This window comes from Fusarium coffeatum (genome assembly GCF_003316985.1).
Source record: "Fusarium coffeatum strain FIESC_28 chromosome Unknown BRIP53273_contig_101, whole genome shotgun sequence".
Classification (NCBI taxonomy): domain Eukaryota; kingdom Fungi; phylum Ascomycota; class Sordariomycetes; order Hypocreales; family Nectriaceae; genus Fusarium; species Fusarium coffeatum.
The window spans coordinates 4,248-19,375 of record NW_022157895.1 but is presented as its reverse complement, the minus strand read 5'-3'; the positions used below and the strand labels follow the sequence as shown (position 1 = coordinate 19,375).

Below are 15,128 nucleotides of genomic sequence, written 5' to 3'. Positions count from 1 at the left end.
AAACACGTCTAATACTGCCTTGGCAGAGCCGCGTTCCCAAAACTCCGAGACATGATTACAAAAGTACACCCAACTCTTTGAAGCCTCCTTTCATTCCATTCCGTCCCTCGACATGTACAAAGAAAAATACTTCCAACTTATGTTTTCATCCGCCTTCCACGACTAATAATCGGGGGCCTGGCTAGCCGGTGCGACCCCTTGCATCAGCTCAATATCGTCCATCGACCTATTGAACGCAGCCATGACCTGGTCTATGGCGTTACTGCGGTTCCACTCATTTCTCGTGCGCCAAATCTCATCCATAAGATCACGGTTGATCTGTTCGAGCTGCTCAATAGTGCAACCACTAGTTGCATCTGTCACTCTATTCAAGATTCCTTCCACTTCGCCCATTGTCAGTGGCTGAGAAGCCGAAGTCGATGAGCCTGATTGGCGTGCAGATTGCTCATCGGAAAGGTGGTCGTTCAATATGCTCGCCATGCCACCTATGCTCTGAGCCTTGAAACCTAATGATGTTCTGGCCGAAGAGGGACTGTCGGAAATATTGGAGACTTGCATGTGACTGCCACCTGCAGCTCCGGCTGGCGGCTGTGAGTGCAACCAAGAGTCGTCTTCCGAAATGTTGTGCCCAGCTTCAATCAGTGTGTCAGGAATATCGGCCTGGCTATCATCCTCAACGCCTCGGTTCTCAGCATGAGCCCCGTTAGTCATCTGACTAAAGTCTGATGAGCGATGTGTCGAAGGATCCGATGTCTTAGTTGTGGATGCCTCGTTAATGACAGCTGAAGGCGAAACTCCTGGTGGCAATGTCGTCACTACGGACTTTTGCGATATTTGTGTCTGGGCTACACTGAGTTGGTCGTGAGATTTCGGTGGGGGGCCCATTTCCGGAATCGCCTGTGTGTCATTGTCAAGGCCGCTCATTTGAGTGTCCTCTCCAATCGTGTTGATGATTCTATTGCTATGAAGCTGTGAATCCTGACCTGAGGTGCCATGACCGTTCGAGAGCGGGCTTCTAACTTGGAACCTTGCAGTTGTTCTTGATCCTGGAACCACTACTCCAAGTGTAACAGGTCCCTGAGAATCGCTGTCGTTGCCGCCAAGATCGGACTGAACACGGTCCACGAGTGATTGCATGGCTTTTCGTTTTCGCTCCTTCTCGGTAGCATCCTTGGCCCGTTGGATTTGACGTCGGTATAGTCCTTCCCAGTCAACTTGAGAGGTTGTGTTTTCGATACTAGCGACATCAACTTCAACGTTGCTAAGAAGTTCATTGGCCTTGAGAGTTCGTTCCTTATCCCCAATGTTTTTCGCATCCTTTGCAAGAGCCTTAATATCGAAAAGGAAATCTTTGGGTCGGGCGTAGAAACCGTTCGACAAGCGCTCCTCGATAGTAGTAGTCTCGAGATTATAATAACACTTGCCAGTCGCGGTGTCTCGAAGAACATCATTATCGTACTTGTCCTTAACGATCTCATATGGTCGGAGTTGGCCGGCTTCAATATCTGGTCGTACAAAGTTGGGCTCCGACTCGGCGAAGAGGTATTCAATCTGAGCAGGAGGAATGACAGGCTGCCTGAATTTCTTGTACTTTCTATTGATCTGATCCATGATTGGTTGAAGCTGGATCTTGAGGGCGTTGAGCAGCTGGTGGTCCCTCTTCTGCGCCGCTTTCATATCCGCCTTGGTGGGAGGAGGGGGCTCGATGGGAGGGGCAACAGGAAGCTCTTCAAGAACTCTCTTTTTGCGGTTCTCAGGGTCAGGGAACTCGCGCGGCTTCTTCTTAGCATACTGCAGCGTGGTGCTGAAATATTCCATGCGGCATTCCTACGTGAGTTAGCATATAGCATCAACGGCCAAGCAAGCGTGACTTACCTTGCTGGGGCTGTTGATCCTCATTTGGTTTTTGGCCGAGAATCCAAACAAGTCGCGAAGAAGCTCGCCAGGAAGATCATCCTTTTCACCCTCTGCAGTGGCCAGAACAAGGACTGGGTCTGTAGGTGCAATGGATCGTAGCATGGTCTTGAAAGTAGTGAGAGCAAGGGTGTTGTGCAGCGCTGCATACCAGGCTTCAATGTTGGGAATGTAGATAACACTAGGCTTGTGCCTTCTGACTTCTGTAAAAAGACCAACAATAACCTGTTCCATAGCCTAAATATGTGTAAGTATGTGATAGCATTTGAGGAAGAACTAAACTTACCCTTCCGTCGGTCAAGATGCTGGGCAGATCAAAGTTCTGGACATGAACCCCTTCAAAATAGTGAAGAATAGCAGACGAGAGATAATTATGTCCCATGCCACTCTGGCCATAGATGAGGAATCTAGGGCGGAACACTCTGGATCGCTCAAATTCTTGGTGCATAGCTTCTCTACCAAAACCATGATCATCGTCATCAAACTGCTCATACATAGCTTCTTGAAGCGCTGTCAGCTTCTTCTTGCGGGGCAGGAGGCCATCGAGAGCCGACTTGGCAATTGTCAGTTGATCCCGGAGTAGAGGTTCTATCGACTTGGGGAGAGGCTTGGCACCCGATGTTGCTGATCGCTCAGACGAAGGAATGAGCTTCTTGATAGACAACATGAAGTCGGTTGCATGGACAGCAATTTTTGAGGGATCAACGACCAGCTTCTCCTTGGAAGCGTAGATCTGGGGATACGTTCGTTGAATGGCGTTGAGAGCAGCTTCTGTGCAAAGAGCTCGCAGATCAGCACCACCGTAGCCCTTTGTGTTCTCGGCCAAGGAGTCCTTGAATTGATCTGAAAGTCCCCAATCCGTAGTGTGAATGTTGAGGATTGACTTTCGTCCCTCGATATCAGGCAGAGGGAAGTAAAACTCGCGGTCAAATCGACCAGGTCGGCGAAGCGCAGGGTCAATATTGTCCGGGCGATTGGTGGCACCAATAACAATTACCTGGCCACGACCATCCATACCATCCATCAAAGCCAAGAGTGTCGAGACAATGGAGGCGTGAATCTGTTCCTGCTTGCTGGATCGAACGGGGGCGAGACCATCGATCTCATCAAAGAAGATAATACTTGGCTGAGTTCTCCGCGCCTCTTCGAACAGCAAACGAAGCTGCTTCTCGGCTTCACCTACCCACTTACTCAGGGCATCGGCACCCTTTCGCATGTAGAACGAAATCTTTCGGCCGCCAGACCCAACTGAATTGGCTAAAGCTCGAGCAAGCAATGTTTTACCTGTTCCGGGAGGACCATGGAACAGGACACCGCGTGGAGGAGTGACGTGGAATCGGGTGAAGAGCTCGGGGTACAGCAAGGGCAGCTGCACCATTTCCTTCAGCTGATCGATATGTCCTTGAAGACCACCAACCTTGCTGAAGTCGACATTCAAGTCAACACCCAAAGGATCAGCATCTGCAAGAGCCTTGCGATCTTTGATCTTGCCGACGTTGGGTGCTGCACCAGCGCCCTCCAAATTCATACCAGGTGCACCAGGAAGCAAACCACCAGGAGCAGCTGCAGACGTCGGGGTCATGCCAATATTACCGGCTACACTAGAGCGATGGACCATCTCGTCGTCACTGCTGTCTGAATCAACTCCGCCAGCTGCGCCAGTGCCCCAAGGCCCGGTCAGAAGGGCACCACCACCGCCGCCTCCTCCGAAGGGTCCAAATGTGGTGTTGAGGCTGCGCTCCCAACCTTGGGTGGCACCTCCTCGTCCCCTTCGCGCCCGCGGTTGCGCTGTGGGCGCCTCCGCTTCTTCTTCCTCAATGTTAGCTGAGGTGAGAGGCGGCATATAATAGTTGACGCGTGTTCTTGCTCGTCGAGTGTTTTCTTGGTAAACGATAGGTGACTCCTTCCTTGGACGGCGACGACGAGAACGCGAGTCCTGCCTAAGTTCTCGAGCCTCTTCATTCAATTCATCCAAGTCAAAGTCAGGTTCTTCGTCTCCAGAATCTCCACCGCGGCGTGATCTGGCAGGTCGAGAGCGTCGCCCGCGAGGAACAGGGCTATCGACGTCATCGACATCTTGTGGGCGGGATTTCTCTGCACCAGAAGCCTCTGCATCGTCGGATTCGTCGCCAGGCTCGAAGTCGCTGCTAACCTCTTGAGACTTCTTGCTAGACTTGCGGGTCAAGCGACGGGATTTCCTGGGAGCAGCATCGGAGTCGGCTTCTTCTGGTTGGGCGGAGGCATTGGCGCGGGACCCACGAGTCCTACGCGTAATAGGCACATCGTCCTCGTCGTCATCCTCTTCTACCGTCTGCACAGGAGCGTCTTCACCGGGTGCATCTTGATCGGCAGCGTCTTGCATCTCTTGATCAACGACCTCCTCCTTTGGAACCTCTGTAGGGTCATTAGCCAGTTCATCTGGCTCGTCAGCTTCTCGAACTTCTTTGAAGCTGCTCTCCTGGGTAGCCTCTTGAATAGTTTCGGGAGCCTTGTTTAGGCCCTTGAAACCTCGCGTGGCTCTTGTGCTCCGTGCAAATGTCTCAGGACTTCTACTCCGTGAGTCTCGTGACGGGACAGCGTGTTTCCCAGAGTTAGAAAGTTCCAGGAATTCATCGGCTTCTTCTGTGTGAGCCCGGGTCGTCCTACGAGGCGCGGGCAACTTGTTGTTGCTGAGTTTCAGCTTAACAACTCGAGATCTGGTTGACCTGACAGGCTCCTCGACAGGCTCTCCCTCAGCATCATCCTCCTTGACGTCCTGATCTTCTTCAGGCTTGATATCGTCGTTGGCAGCATTGTCAGAATCCTCGCCGCTAGCTGATTCTGGACTGCTTTCGTAGTAGGTGTTGTGCTGGGTGGCAGCTTTTCTGGCACGACGACCAGCTGCGTTCATGGTCGCTTCCTCGTCGTCCTCTTCTTCATCGTCGTCTTCGAAGAAGTCTTCCTCGTTGCTATCGGAGACTTCATCCTCGTCGTCGTCAATGTCCGAACCGCCGTATCCATTTTTGCGTCGGCGACCGGGTCTTCCACTTCGGGAACGACTGCTCTTCTTGTTGGTCTTTCGAGGCGGTCCAGCTTCCGTAGGGTCAAAGTTTTCATCTTCGGGGTCTGATTTGTTGGGATCAAAGTCCTCGAGGACTCTCTTCCGCTTGCTAACCATGGTTGTCGGGTCGGTATATTGCGGATCGTCGTGGTCGAGATGGGCGGCGAAAGTAGTCGAGCTTTGCGATCCTGTGAACAAAAAAGGGATGTCAGTAAGGGATACTTGGCGCGATCAGGAACCGGAGTCATAGGCGCAAGAGTTGCCATGGATTAAACCAAATAACATTGCTTTGATCGATTGTTTTTGTTGCAAACTTACCTTTTACATGCGTCTTGTGCACGATATCACGTTGAGTCGTGCATGGGCGGCGTGAAGGCAGTCAAAGCTGTGGCTTACAGCGCGCTCAGGATCGGCGCAAAAGCGTCGGGGGAAGTATCAACCCAAACAACCAAACAGTACACTGTTGATAAGTGCGTCTGGCTGTTATTGGCGATGAAAATGATACAGACGCGGTCAAAAAAGGAGAAGGATGTTTGATGAAGTAGTTTCGCGTTCGTTCATTGTTGGAAGTTGAGGTCGCGCCAAACCCAACCCGCAGTGAAAACAAGTGTGGGTCCGGCCGCCCTGAGCTGTGATTGGTTGACTGCCGCAAAACACCATGAGATTAATCGAGATGCAAAGCCGTTTCAGTATGGGAATGAATTGCAAGAAAAACGATGAACACTTGACATGACTTGTGATATGTCTTTGTGAGATTTTTTTGCATCGATTAGATCGACTTTTGTCTCCTGATTCGTTTTTTCCAGGTCTCAACGCGTGTCGAGCCATTTCACACATTCAATTCCTAATCTCATTTTCACGAATTCCATTAACGAAATCTTGACTTACACGAGCTCAGTCCAGGGGTTCTCATCGGAGCCAAATCTCGAGGTCAACATTCAAGCTCCATAGGGCTGATGGTAGACAACCGGCAACATGCAGCAGCTCCACAGACGGCTAATCTTCGGAGTTTGGAACAGCTTGGTTTGCCGCCTTGTGATTCAGGCAGAAGTTTCCAAGATCAGATCTGTGCAGATAAACTTTATTTTACGAACAAGACTTATCTGTCATGAACGATCTACAATAATACTCATAGGTAGTACCTATGGAGATGCTAGAGGAGGTTATTATTATTATGATCCTGCATAGGTATTCTCGTATCATTAGGCCACCTGTACACAAAGCCACCTGTCTATGGACACGAATAACATTGAGCATCTTATTACCCAGGTGAGTACATGAAATGTCATGGCCGTTTAACCACGTCAGCAGTTCAATCTACTATGAATAGACTGAAGATCACGCATAATATCTGCAGATCTGGAAAGGAACATCATTCGTTTCCACGTAAAAAGTAAACTCTTATTCAGGGGTGTCAGCTGTTGTCCACGTACTGTAACTTACCCTATGCCTCCAACCGACCAAGAAAAGTCTGAATGATGGATCAACATGCCTCTATTCCCGGACCCTATTTTAAACATTTCATCCCTCGTCGTATGTACAGTACAGTACAGTTCAGTCCAAACGGATGACTCGGCAAACCCACCTTTGCCCCAAGTCAAGGACAAGCAAGTCCCAAGCATTGGCATGATTATCTTCAAGCCTTGGCACCTGTGGCCTCGCCAAGACAGACGCGTAATGCGAACGAGCGTCGTCTCGAAACCGAGCATCGATCATCTCATCTAGTATCAGTACCGAGGATCAAGCATTTTTTTCCTTAAGTAATAAGTCGTACAATCAGGGTACTGTACCATAGTAGTCACTGAGTTAAGCCAATTATAGAAGTAATAGTAGTGTATGTCTGTATGTATTTGATTCATGGACTCGTTACGAATATTGCTACACAGAATGTAATCATACAAAAAAAGTCGTCTCTCGTGGTACAGTCTTCCCACTGATCATCCTCGTCTCCCCCCCCCTCCCCAAATGGGTATCTATTGCGTCTGGTTGGTCTCTTCCGAATGGATGGTTGTGAATGTCTCTTCTGTTTTTACCACACAAAAGACGCCACGCTTGCCAATGAGAGTGTCCGTCCCGTACCAGCCAGCGACGTTGATTGAGTGAATGATTGAATAAATGTGATACAGAATAGTAATAAAAAAGGGTCGTTTGGGGTGGTGTGATTAGGCGGTCATGCTGGTGTTTGGTGTTTATCGTTTATGCTCGGTCATGCTTCAATCCTTGCCAAACATGGCTCGAGCAAGATCGGCCAGGGATGGACCACCAAAGAGAAACTGGCTCGAGTGTCTGCCACAGTAGGTGTGGACGTTGACCTGGGCTGGTTGTGGTGCAGGCTTGAACCAAGAGCGAGAGGCTTTGGTTCTGGAAGAAGCCGTAGATTTGGTTGAGGTAGAGAATTCGCTTGCGTACGAGTTGGTACGTTGCTAAAGACGGTTTGTTAGTATGGTGGTCCAGACCGGGGTTTAAAGTTCTGGGAGCATAGCTGATGAAACTCACCTTGCTTTCCATAAGCGGGACAGGCTCGCGGCTGCGACCACGGAGCTCCTCCTCAGAGGTTCTGTTGTTGCGGGATCCGAAAACCATGTTGAAGATTGTAAAGTTCAAGTTCAAGTTCAAGTTGAGTGATTGATTGTAAAGTAAAGTTGAAGTTATCGTCTAATAAAGCTTCGAGGTTGTTTCGTCAAGTAAAGTCAAGGCACTCCTGGTGCAATCTAATAGATGTCAAGGAATGTCTGTTTGTTTGTGAAGACTGGAAACTGAAGATGATGATGAAGAACAAGATTGATGATCAAGGGGGGAAAGAGCTCCCTTAAATAAAAAGCTCCCAGTTCCTTTGTGACCTGAGCTGAAGGAAAGGGACACTCTAGAGACCCATTCACATTCCCAATTCCCCGCTACTTTTGAGTACCCCAAGCCCCCCAAGCCCACGCCAAGCCTAGACCCCCCGAAGAAACACCCTTGTTGCTACGTAGCAGAGCCCTATGAACGGACGCTAAACCATGCGCATTGTCAGCCGGCAGTCTTGGCCCGCTCTTGGTATGACGAATTGCAGATCTGACCAACTTACGCGGGACCCAATAAAGGTTGCGATGCGATGCAACTTTGTGGCTCACCCATTTCGAGTATGGAAGATATCTAGAAGCTATTTTGTGTGTTGGCCTCTACTTGACCATTCATATCTTGAAAGAAAGTCAGTGATCACCTCAGTAATATTCAGTCTGAATGTCTGTCAACAAGTTGGACATTACTACAATATCCAGACATGGCTACACTCTGAATCTCAATCAACTCTTGACAAGTTTATCACTCTCCACTTAATTAAGCTACCCTTCCATCTCCCTGTCCGTAAACCGAATTACAGTGACGAATACGGTACGGACCACGGCACAGTCGGATCCGAAAAGCTGACATAGCGGGACCCCGTTGGGCCCACATACGCCGGGACCTCCGAAGTGCCATCCGTGACTGTCATCGCCAAGCAAGAAAACAGAGGTCACGAGGAACCTCACTTCTCCACTACGACCCCCCATTTCTAGAAGGTCGCTAGAAGCAGACCCTTGCATAAGATTGTCTATCTCCGATTGATTCGTTGATGCGTAACTCTGCAGATGAGATAAGATCAACAGCAAGGGGGGGAAGTCACACTCAAACTGGGCGGTTGGTTTGTTTGTTCTCTCAGCCTTGCTCCCAATGCAACCTCAATTTGGCTTGGTCATGTCATGGGGGGATATCATGAGACACGCATAACCAACGATTGTTGGTCAATTGGAATTCGATGGGACATCTAGCCTCATGCAAGTATTCTCGTTGCCTGGCGATAGTTGCAACAATGAGCGACGGATCTGCATGCGTCAGATGCTTAATGTCGACTTGAATTCAGTTTAGATCTACATTGGGCACATCCAGCCCAAGCCTCGTGTCAATCTATCGTAGCCTCAAATGTCATCAACGATGGCTTGTGCTTAACCTCAGGTCTAACAAAAGAACTCACCTGCCACACATAATCTCTCTTAGAATAGCTATGCGAGATCTGTCTCTTCTAACCGAAAAATAGCGTTGAGAAACGTTGCATCGGCTTTTTCCACTACGCTGAGAGGACAGAACCTTAAATCAAAGGACCGAGTTTATTAACAGTAGCCAACCCTAAGGTAAGACGGTCTTTGACCAGCTGTAACTGCTAATGCAGCCACAACAGCCCAATTCCTTTATTTTTAGTGAGTAGTCAGTGATACTGTCATCGGGATGACGCTGTGGCCTTGAGCTGAAAGCCACTGTAGCATGTTTGCACCGGCACGTCCCAGAGATGAGGTTACCTTTCTGACGAACCTTGCTCCATCTGGTTGGTATCGACTTGTTTGACGTGTTCTGGACCGTCTGATGACTCTTCTCCGGGACGCAGACCGTTGAAGTTTCGACCCAACGGCCAAGCCGCCCATTAGAGTTGGTTATCCTAGTGATGATGCAGTATCTTGGAGTTGTCGCATTCGTTTCGTAACTTGTACTGTAATTCGTAAACACAAACCAAACACTAATAATTGCCAAGCTCAACTTAGCCCTCTACCAAGCGTTGCCAAGAAGTCTGGGAGTCCTCGTCTTGGCAATACGGTGCCGATATCCTCTTGGCATTCATCTTGCGCTTTGATATCTCCGCTAGCCTCAAGACTCTGAATTTCATTCGCTACCTCGTATTTTACCATATCTTCAGAGTCACTTATTATCTCTAGATTGTTATAGAAATTGTTCAACCATTGATTAGATACTTGGCCTTATGATGCGAAGAGATACCGACCCATCCGAGAGCTTCAACCGCTCGTAACTTCTATTAACTTCCTCGGTTTGTGAAGTGGAGGTCTCCGCCTTTCGCTTTGTGCCTAACCTAAAGACTTACATCTTGAGGATTTCAGAATATCTTCGAAGCATGCAGCATCGTATTGACATCAAAGTCGATGGTAGGATGTGATTCGAGTATTATAATTGTGGTGTCTGGTCAATAGCTATCTCAAGGTTCTTGTTTAGTTTGTCGTCGCACACCGTAGAGGTGTCCTATCACGATCTGACATGACGAAACATGAACAAGGTCAACAAGGTCAACAAGAATATATTCGCATATATAGTCGATGCTTTCTACAAAGACTCGTTCCACTGTATTCGAAGGAGCCTAATGGTTGTTGTTGATAACACTCTATGTTTGACAACTTATTATGTTTTCTTTAACCTTGACTCTTATATATAACTTTCCTTCTCTCAGTACAATGGTGCCTTTGTCGGGTATAACCACCAACATATCGATATATACCGAGTGCAGTAGTATTAGTAGGAGCTAGGAGAGATGAAACGCAGTTGATAGGCTGAGATCAACTATTATTTGAGCAGAATGATATTTACGTACTTACATAAGATGGTTCTCGACAATAGAAGAGAGCGAAGGGTTTACATAAAACAACTCGGTTACAACCTATTTGGTGTAACCTGTAGAGCCAGTAGGCTTTATGGGTAGTGGCGGACTGCTACTAGAGATACTGCCTCTCGTTTTCGAGTACACAGGGCGTACATCTATTCCTATATATGTACTCAATGGGTAATGATAGCATAACGTAGGAAATCCAGTAGAAAAAACTGGAAATGTAAATGTTAAGTGAGGTGAGAACAATCAAAGCCAAGTGTATTATGATAAGAACACAGCATCCAATGGATTTCTCCCTCATCGTGTAAAGACGAACAGTGTTTAATGGATATAGCCTAACCGGAGAGATGCTGCAACCCTAAGCACTGGAAATAGCTCTGATTACACAGTTGCACTTTAGCACTCTCATTACACTACATATAAGCTTACTCACTCAAGAATACAGAAATAGCCCATTGTAGACCTCCAGTTGAAGTAGTCTTCATGTACCATTGTCTGGAGATATATGAGAGTTGAGACCGTGGCGTACATGACAGAAATCAGGAAAGCCAGCGTGAGACGGATACGGTCTGAAGAATAATACTACTACATAAAGAAGTGATATAACATATTCTGCAGTCTCGAGCAACAATGCCCTCGTTTTCATTTGTCGACATCAGTCTGTGAAAGTATGGTTGCTCTAGTGTGACGAAGCCCCTTCATCAAGTCCCGACTGCTGGCCAGCCACAAGCCCAACCAATCTAGCCTGCTTATATCCGTGCCCAACTGGCGTAATACCTAAGTTAGCTGGCATAATTTGTGCTCCCCAAGATGTCTAGGTAGGGAGAACATCCTTGCCAATCGCCAACCGTCAGTTACCTCGGTGGGTTGATGCATCATGATCACTACATGCCGACCTCCCAATCTGGGCCCCGGCCTCATCCATGAATTACACCAAGCAGGTGGTTGATCCTCTTTGCTGTGATTCGCATTTCTATTTCTCTTAAGTTGCATTTCCTCGTAATTCTTGCCTGTAACCAATGCTGAAACAGAAGGCCAGCGACGAACGCTTAGCTACTAAGTTATCCCTTTTAACATATTTCCGTTGCTTTATTACGCTGTGTAAGTTTGTCCCCGATAAAGCGAACCTCGAATTCTGTTTGAGCTTTGTCGGTGCCATTGATATAAACAGCGAGACGTTTGTAGAAACCCTTTCAGGCATAGCATAGTACTTAGAGCTTAGTATACTAGACCACAAGGCCAACAGGAGCTTGGCACATCACTCCTTAGAAACCAAGCACAACAGGTCTGTATGTTTCGGTTCCATAGATGCCTTCTACGGGACACATGACCTCAAGAGCCAGGAGCCAGGAGCCAGGTAGACTCTTCCTCCTAAACGTGACCATATCGAGACCTGGATATAGATCCTAAATCAGGTATCGACTGTTTGATAAGACTTTACAGTAGGTAGGGCTAATATACATCATGTCTTGCTATATGGATGGGCGCAATTTGATACTCTCAATGTCGTCAACTGTGTTCCGATACCTTGTCAGCCTCGACTAATGAACAACTCTTCAATAGAACCACTGAAGTCGTCCTTTGGTTTGGGATACGTTCTCTTGTCAACAGCGGCATAACCCTTCGAGAACTTATCCAGGAGACGGGTGATCCATCTCTGCTCTTCGCCAGTCGCAAATTCATAGACAATACGCACTGCGAACCCAACTCGATACGGTCCCATGGCGCCTTGTGCCACCGACTCTATCGAGCGTAGTATCTGCTCTACAAAGTATCGAGAAGTTGCGGCTGCGTCAGCTCGCGGCGTCTCACACTCTATTAATGTTTCTTCAAGGATAAGCATACTCGCCCAGTATCCCATAAGCAACGATCCGGCCGCCCCGGATTGATGCTCCAACACTGTCTCGAACAATGAAGTTGTCGGGTCAGTAGGCAAGACCTCAACTGGTCGTGGAAACTCAAGAGCGTCGAAATCGTCGTACCATCGCGCGAATCTCGCATGATTCTCTGTAGCTAGGTGGGCCAAGGCGGAGACTTTGTCAGGCTCAACGCATATACCAGCTCTGTGGGCTTCGCGGACGAGATACCCCCAGTGCAGGACAGGGGAAAGCTTGGCTAGATTCGCAATGAAACCATCGCCAACGCGGATATGCCCAATTGGAGTGTCGGCGGAGTAGATGAGACGCCTACCGCCGTCAAACATGACTCTGTTCCACTCCGGCCGCGATAGGAATAATTGTTCCTCGCCAGGGTAGAAGAAGTCGCCTATTATCTGGCAAGGGATCGTGTTAGTTGAAATCCCCGCTAGGGTAACATTGTCAAAAGCCGTTGAAAGGACGAAAGATCCACTCAGGTTCAGTTACCAGGATGGTAAATCCACTTGGACTGGAAGGGTGATATGTGAGATGCCATATCGCGCCATCTCAATGCAGAGTAACCCTGCCGGTGACGAACTGAGAGATATGATTGAAGGCATTGCGGCTGCTGCGATATTGATTGGTTATCCCGAGACACGTTCTTTGAGTTTCATGCCAAATCCCTTAGTCACTTGACAAAGAGGTAATGCGAGTTTCTGATCCTTCGCTGTGTTTCTATAGTTGAAGAGAACTAAGGAACATACAAGAATGCCACGGAATGACAGCAGCATAGCTGCATCCCAGCCCTCAGCGTGAGCCGCTGGGCCTCGCTGCTCCATCAAAGTACCAATGCCTTTGGCATGTTGAAGCCAGGTTTCCGAACTGCTGGTACCAGCAAACAGCTGATGAAGAATAAGCTTATTAGCCTATAGGGTACAGTGGGTGAACTACCTCGAAATAGCATAAAAGGATAGCAGCGCACAAGGTCTCAGGTGCTTTCCATTCTGTTGAATGCCGGAGCGCTGTCTGTAATTCCTTGAGTGCTAGGCCATATATAGTGCGGCTCTGAGCGACTAGAGCAGTATTGGAGGTTGCTTTGCCAGTAAGATGCAAAGCAAAAGAACATACAGCGCCGTCGAGGAGAGCACGTTTACCTAGTCGATCAATATTCAACCATGATAAGAGTGTAAAGAGATCAGTAGACTGAGAGTAGCTAGACGATGTTTCTACCATAGTAAGTAGGAGTGTTCGTCTTGGCACCGCCAGCTGCAACAGGGCTGGAGAGGCATTGCTCAAAGACCATGATGCTGGGTTGGTTGTAGGGATATTGTCACTCTCGTCCGACCCAGCTATGCTAGATGAAGATCCAACGGGCGATGCCTCGAGGGTTCCTGACCGTCTGCCGCGTTGACGAATCAGATGCTTTCCGCTATTGTTGTTGACGAATTTGATATCGCGATCATATCCCGGACATGCAGTGCCATACTTGAAGCAATTACTGCAGGCGGGTCTGAGGCCGTCACATTTGACCTTCCTGGTTCTGCAAAGCTGGCAACCAGTACTCCGGGGTACTCCAACTGGCAGTTGTAGTCAGTCCGAGCCTGGTTGGTATCTGTGTTTGAATAGGTGCTAACCCATGGCCAATGTCGAGGTCAATCAATGGAGTCTTGCCCAAGCTTAGATGTTCACCGCTGGTTCTTAACCATCTGTGCCGCTATCGGGTTGGTCTGGTGAGATCGAAATGAACCCCTCTCACACAAGCGGCTCAGTTTCCCGAAGCGGTCGGCGACGTTGGGAGAGAGATTGGGTAGTCCGTATTTGCTGTAGTGTAATAGTAGATGCGGGAGAGGCGCACGGAGGAAATGATTTGCACAGCCGGACCGGGCCTTTCAAGCGTTTCCGCTGACGCGCTGCTCCTCTCTTCGTGGCTCTTTTTAGTGATGTTTTTTTTGGTTGTAGAAGTCGAATAACGCCTTTCAGTTCACAACCTGGAAGCTTAAGGCACATGGCACCTGCTGACTTTATGTACTGTACCTCCACCGTCCAGCGTACCTGCCTTACCTTGTTCTATTCAAGCTTACATATACCGTGCCATCCCAAATCAGGCAATTCGGAATCCTGGAAGGAGCATATTACCTACCAACGCCCAACTTCCCAAGTTTGGTAACCACCGCCCTGTGGTGTTGACTGTCGCTGCCTGCCCGTCAACACTTTAATTAAAGCATTCGAAATATCTGGGGAAACCAGGATCCATTTCATGCAGGGCCACCACAAGGTAGCGGGCTGGGCATTTCGGATATTATGTACAAATACAATAACACATACTTTGTCCAAGACATATATCCTTGTGGTACTCCCTATTAGTCCTACAATACCGTGCCCAGCCCGTGTAGATCATCTATTATAGATCCATAAACTATATGCAGTTGCAGCAGTAGACCACCGTGTTAAACTTGTATCTTCAGTTCTCCCATTAGAACATACACGTACAATACCTAGGCAGTTGTATCGAACGACGGAGGGTAAATGCCTACATCCGATAAATAAATCCACGCTATTTACCGGTAATTAGCTGCGGGAATTACTCTTCAGAATCAATATTAAAAGTGACAATACTCCGTGTTATCTCCAGTTCATCCGCTTAAGGAGATGAAATAGAACGAAATGAACAACTGATAAATGGCCCCTGGCTGAAACCAATCTATCTGAATATAGGGGCAACAACAACCACATGTCGGCCGCTTGGATAAGAAATGAGACACTTCTGTATGCGCCATGCAATATAATTAAGCTATTCCGTACAAAGAGAATGGTCAATTCGCGCAGCTTGACAAGCGTTTCGTCATCTTTAAAAGACTGTAGGACGGTTCGCAAACAAGTCTGTGCGAGTAGAACTAAAGACACCAAAACAGCA

At 48.2% G+C, this 15,128-nt stretch overlaps 3 protein-coding genes across 3 annotated transcripts; all 3 read right to left on the bottom strand.

The window, feature by feature from the left end:
• Window positions 1–162: 162 nt before the first annotated feature.
• Window positions 163–5,071, bottom strand: FIESC28_04687 (uncharacterized protein; the record flags this gene model as incomplete). The annotated part of the gene is made up of 3 exons (XM_031158834.1): window positions 163–1,827; window positions 1,876–2,151; window positions 2,201–5,071. 3 exons carry the CDS (start codon window positions 5,069–5,071, stop codon window positions 163–165), a joined length of 4,812 nt encoding a protein of 1,603 aa, XP_031017097.1.
• Window positions 5,072–7,167: 2,096 nt separating this feature from the next.
• FIESC28_04686 (uncharacterized protein) lies at window positions 7,168–7,537 on the bottom strand (the record flags this gene model as incomplete). The annotated part of the gene is made up of 2 exons (XM_031158833.1): window positions 7,168–7,377; window positions 7,451–7,537. 2 exons carry the CDS (start codon window positions 7,535–7,537, stop codon window positions 7,168–7,170), a joined length of 297 nt encoding a protein of 98 aa, XP_031017096.1.
• Window positions 7,538–11,889: 4,352 nt separating this feature from the next.
• Window positions 11,890–13,447, bottom strand: FIESC28_04685 (uncharacterized protein; the record flags this gene model as incomplete). The annotated part of the gene is made up of 3 exons (XM_031158832.1): window positions 11,890–12,630; window positions 12,979–13,116; window positions 13,166–13,447. 3 exons carry the CDS (start codon window positions 13,445–13,447, stop codon window positions 11,890–11,892), a joined length of 1,161 nt encoding a protein of 386 aa, XP_031017095.1.
• Window positions 13,448–15,128: the final 1,681 nt, after the last annotated feature.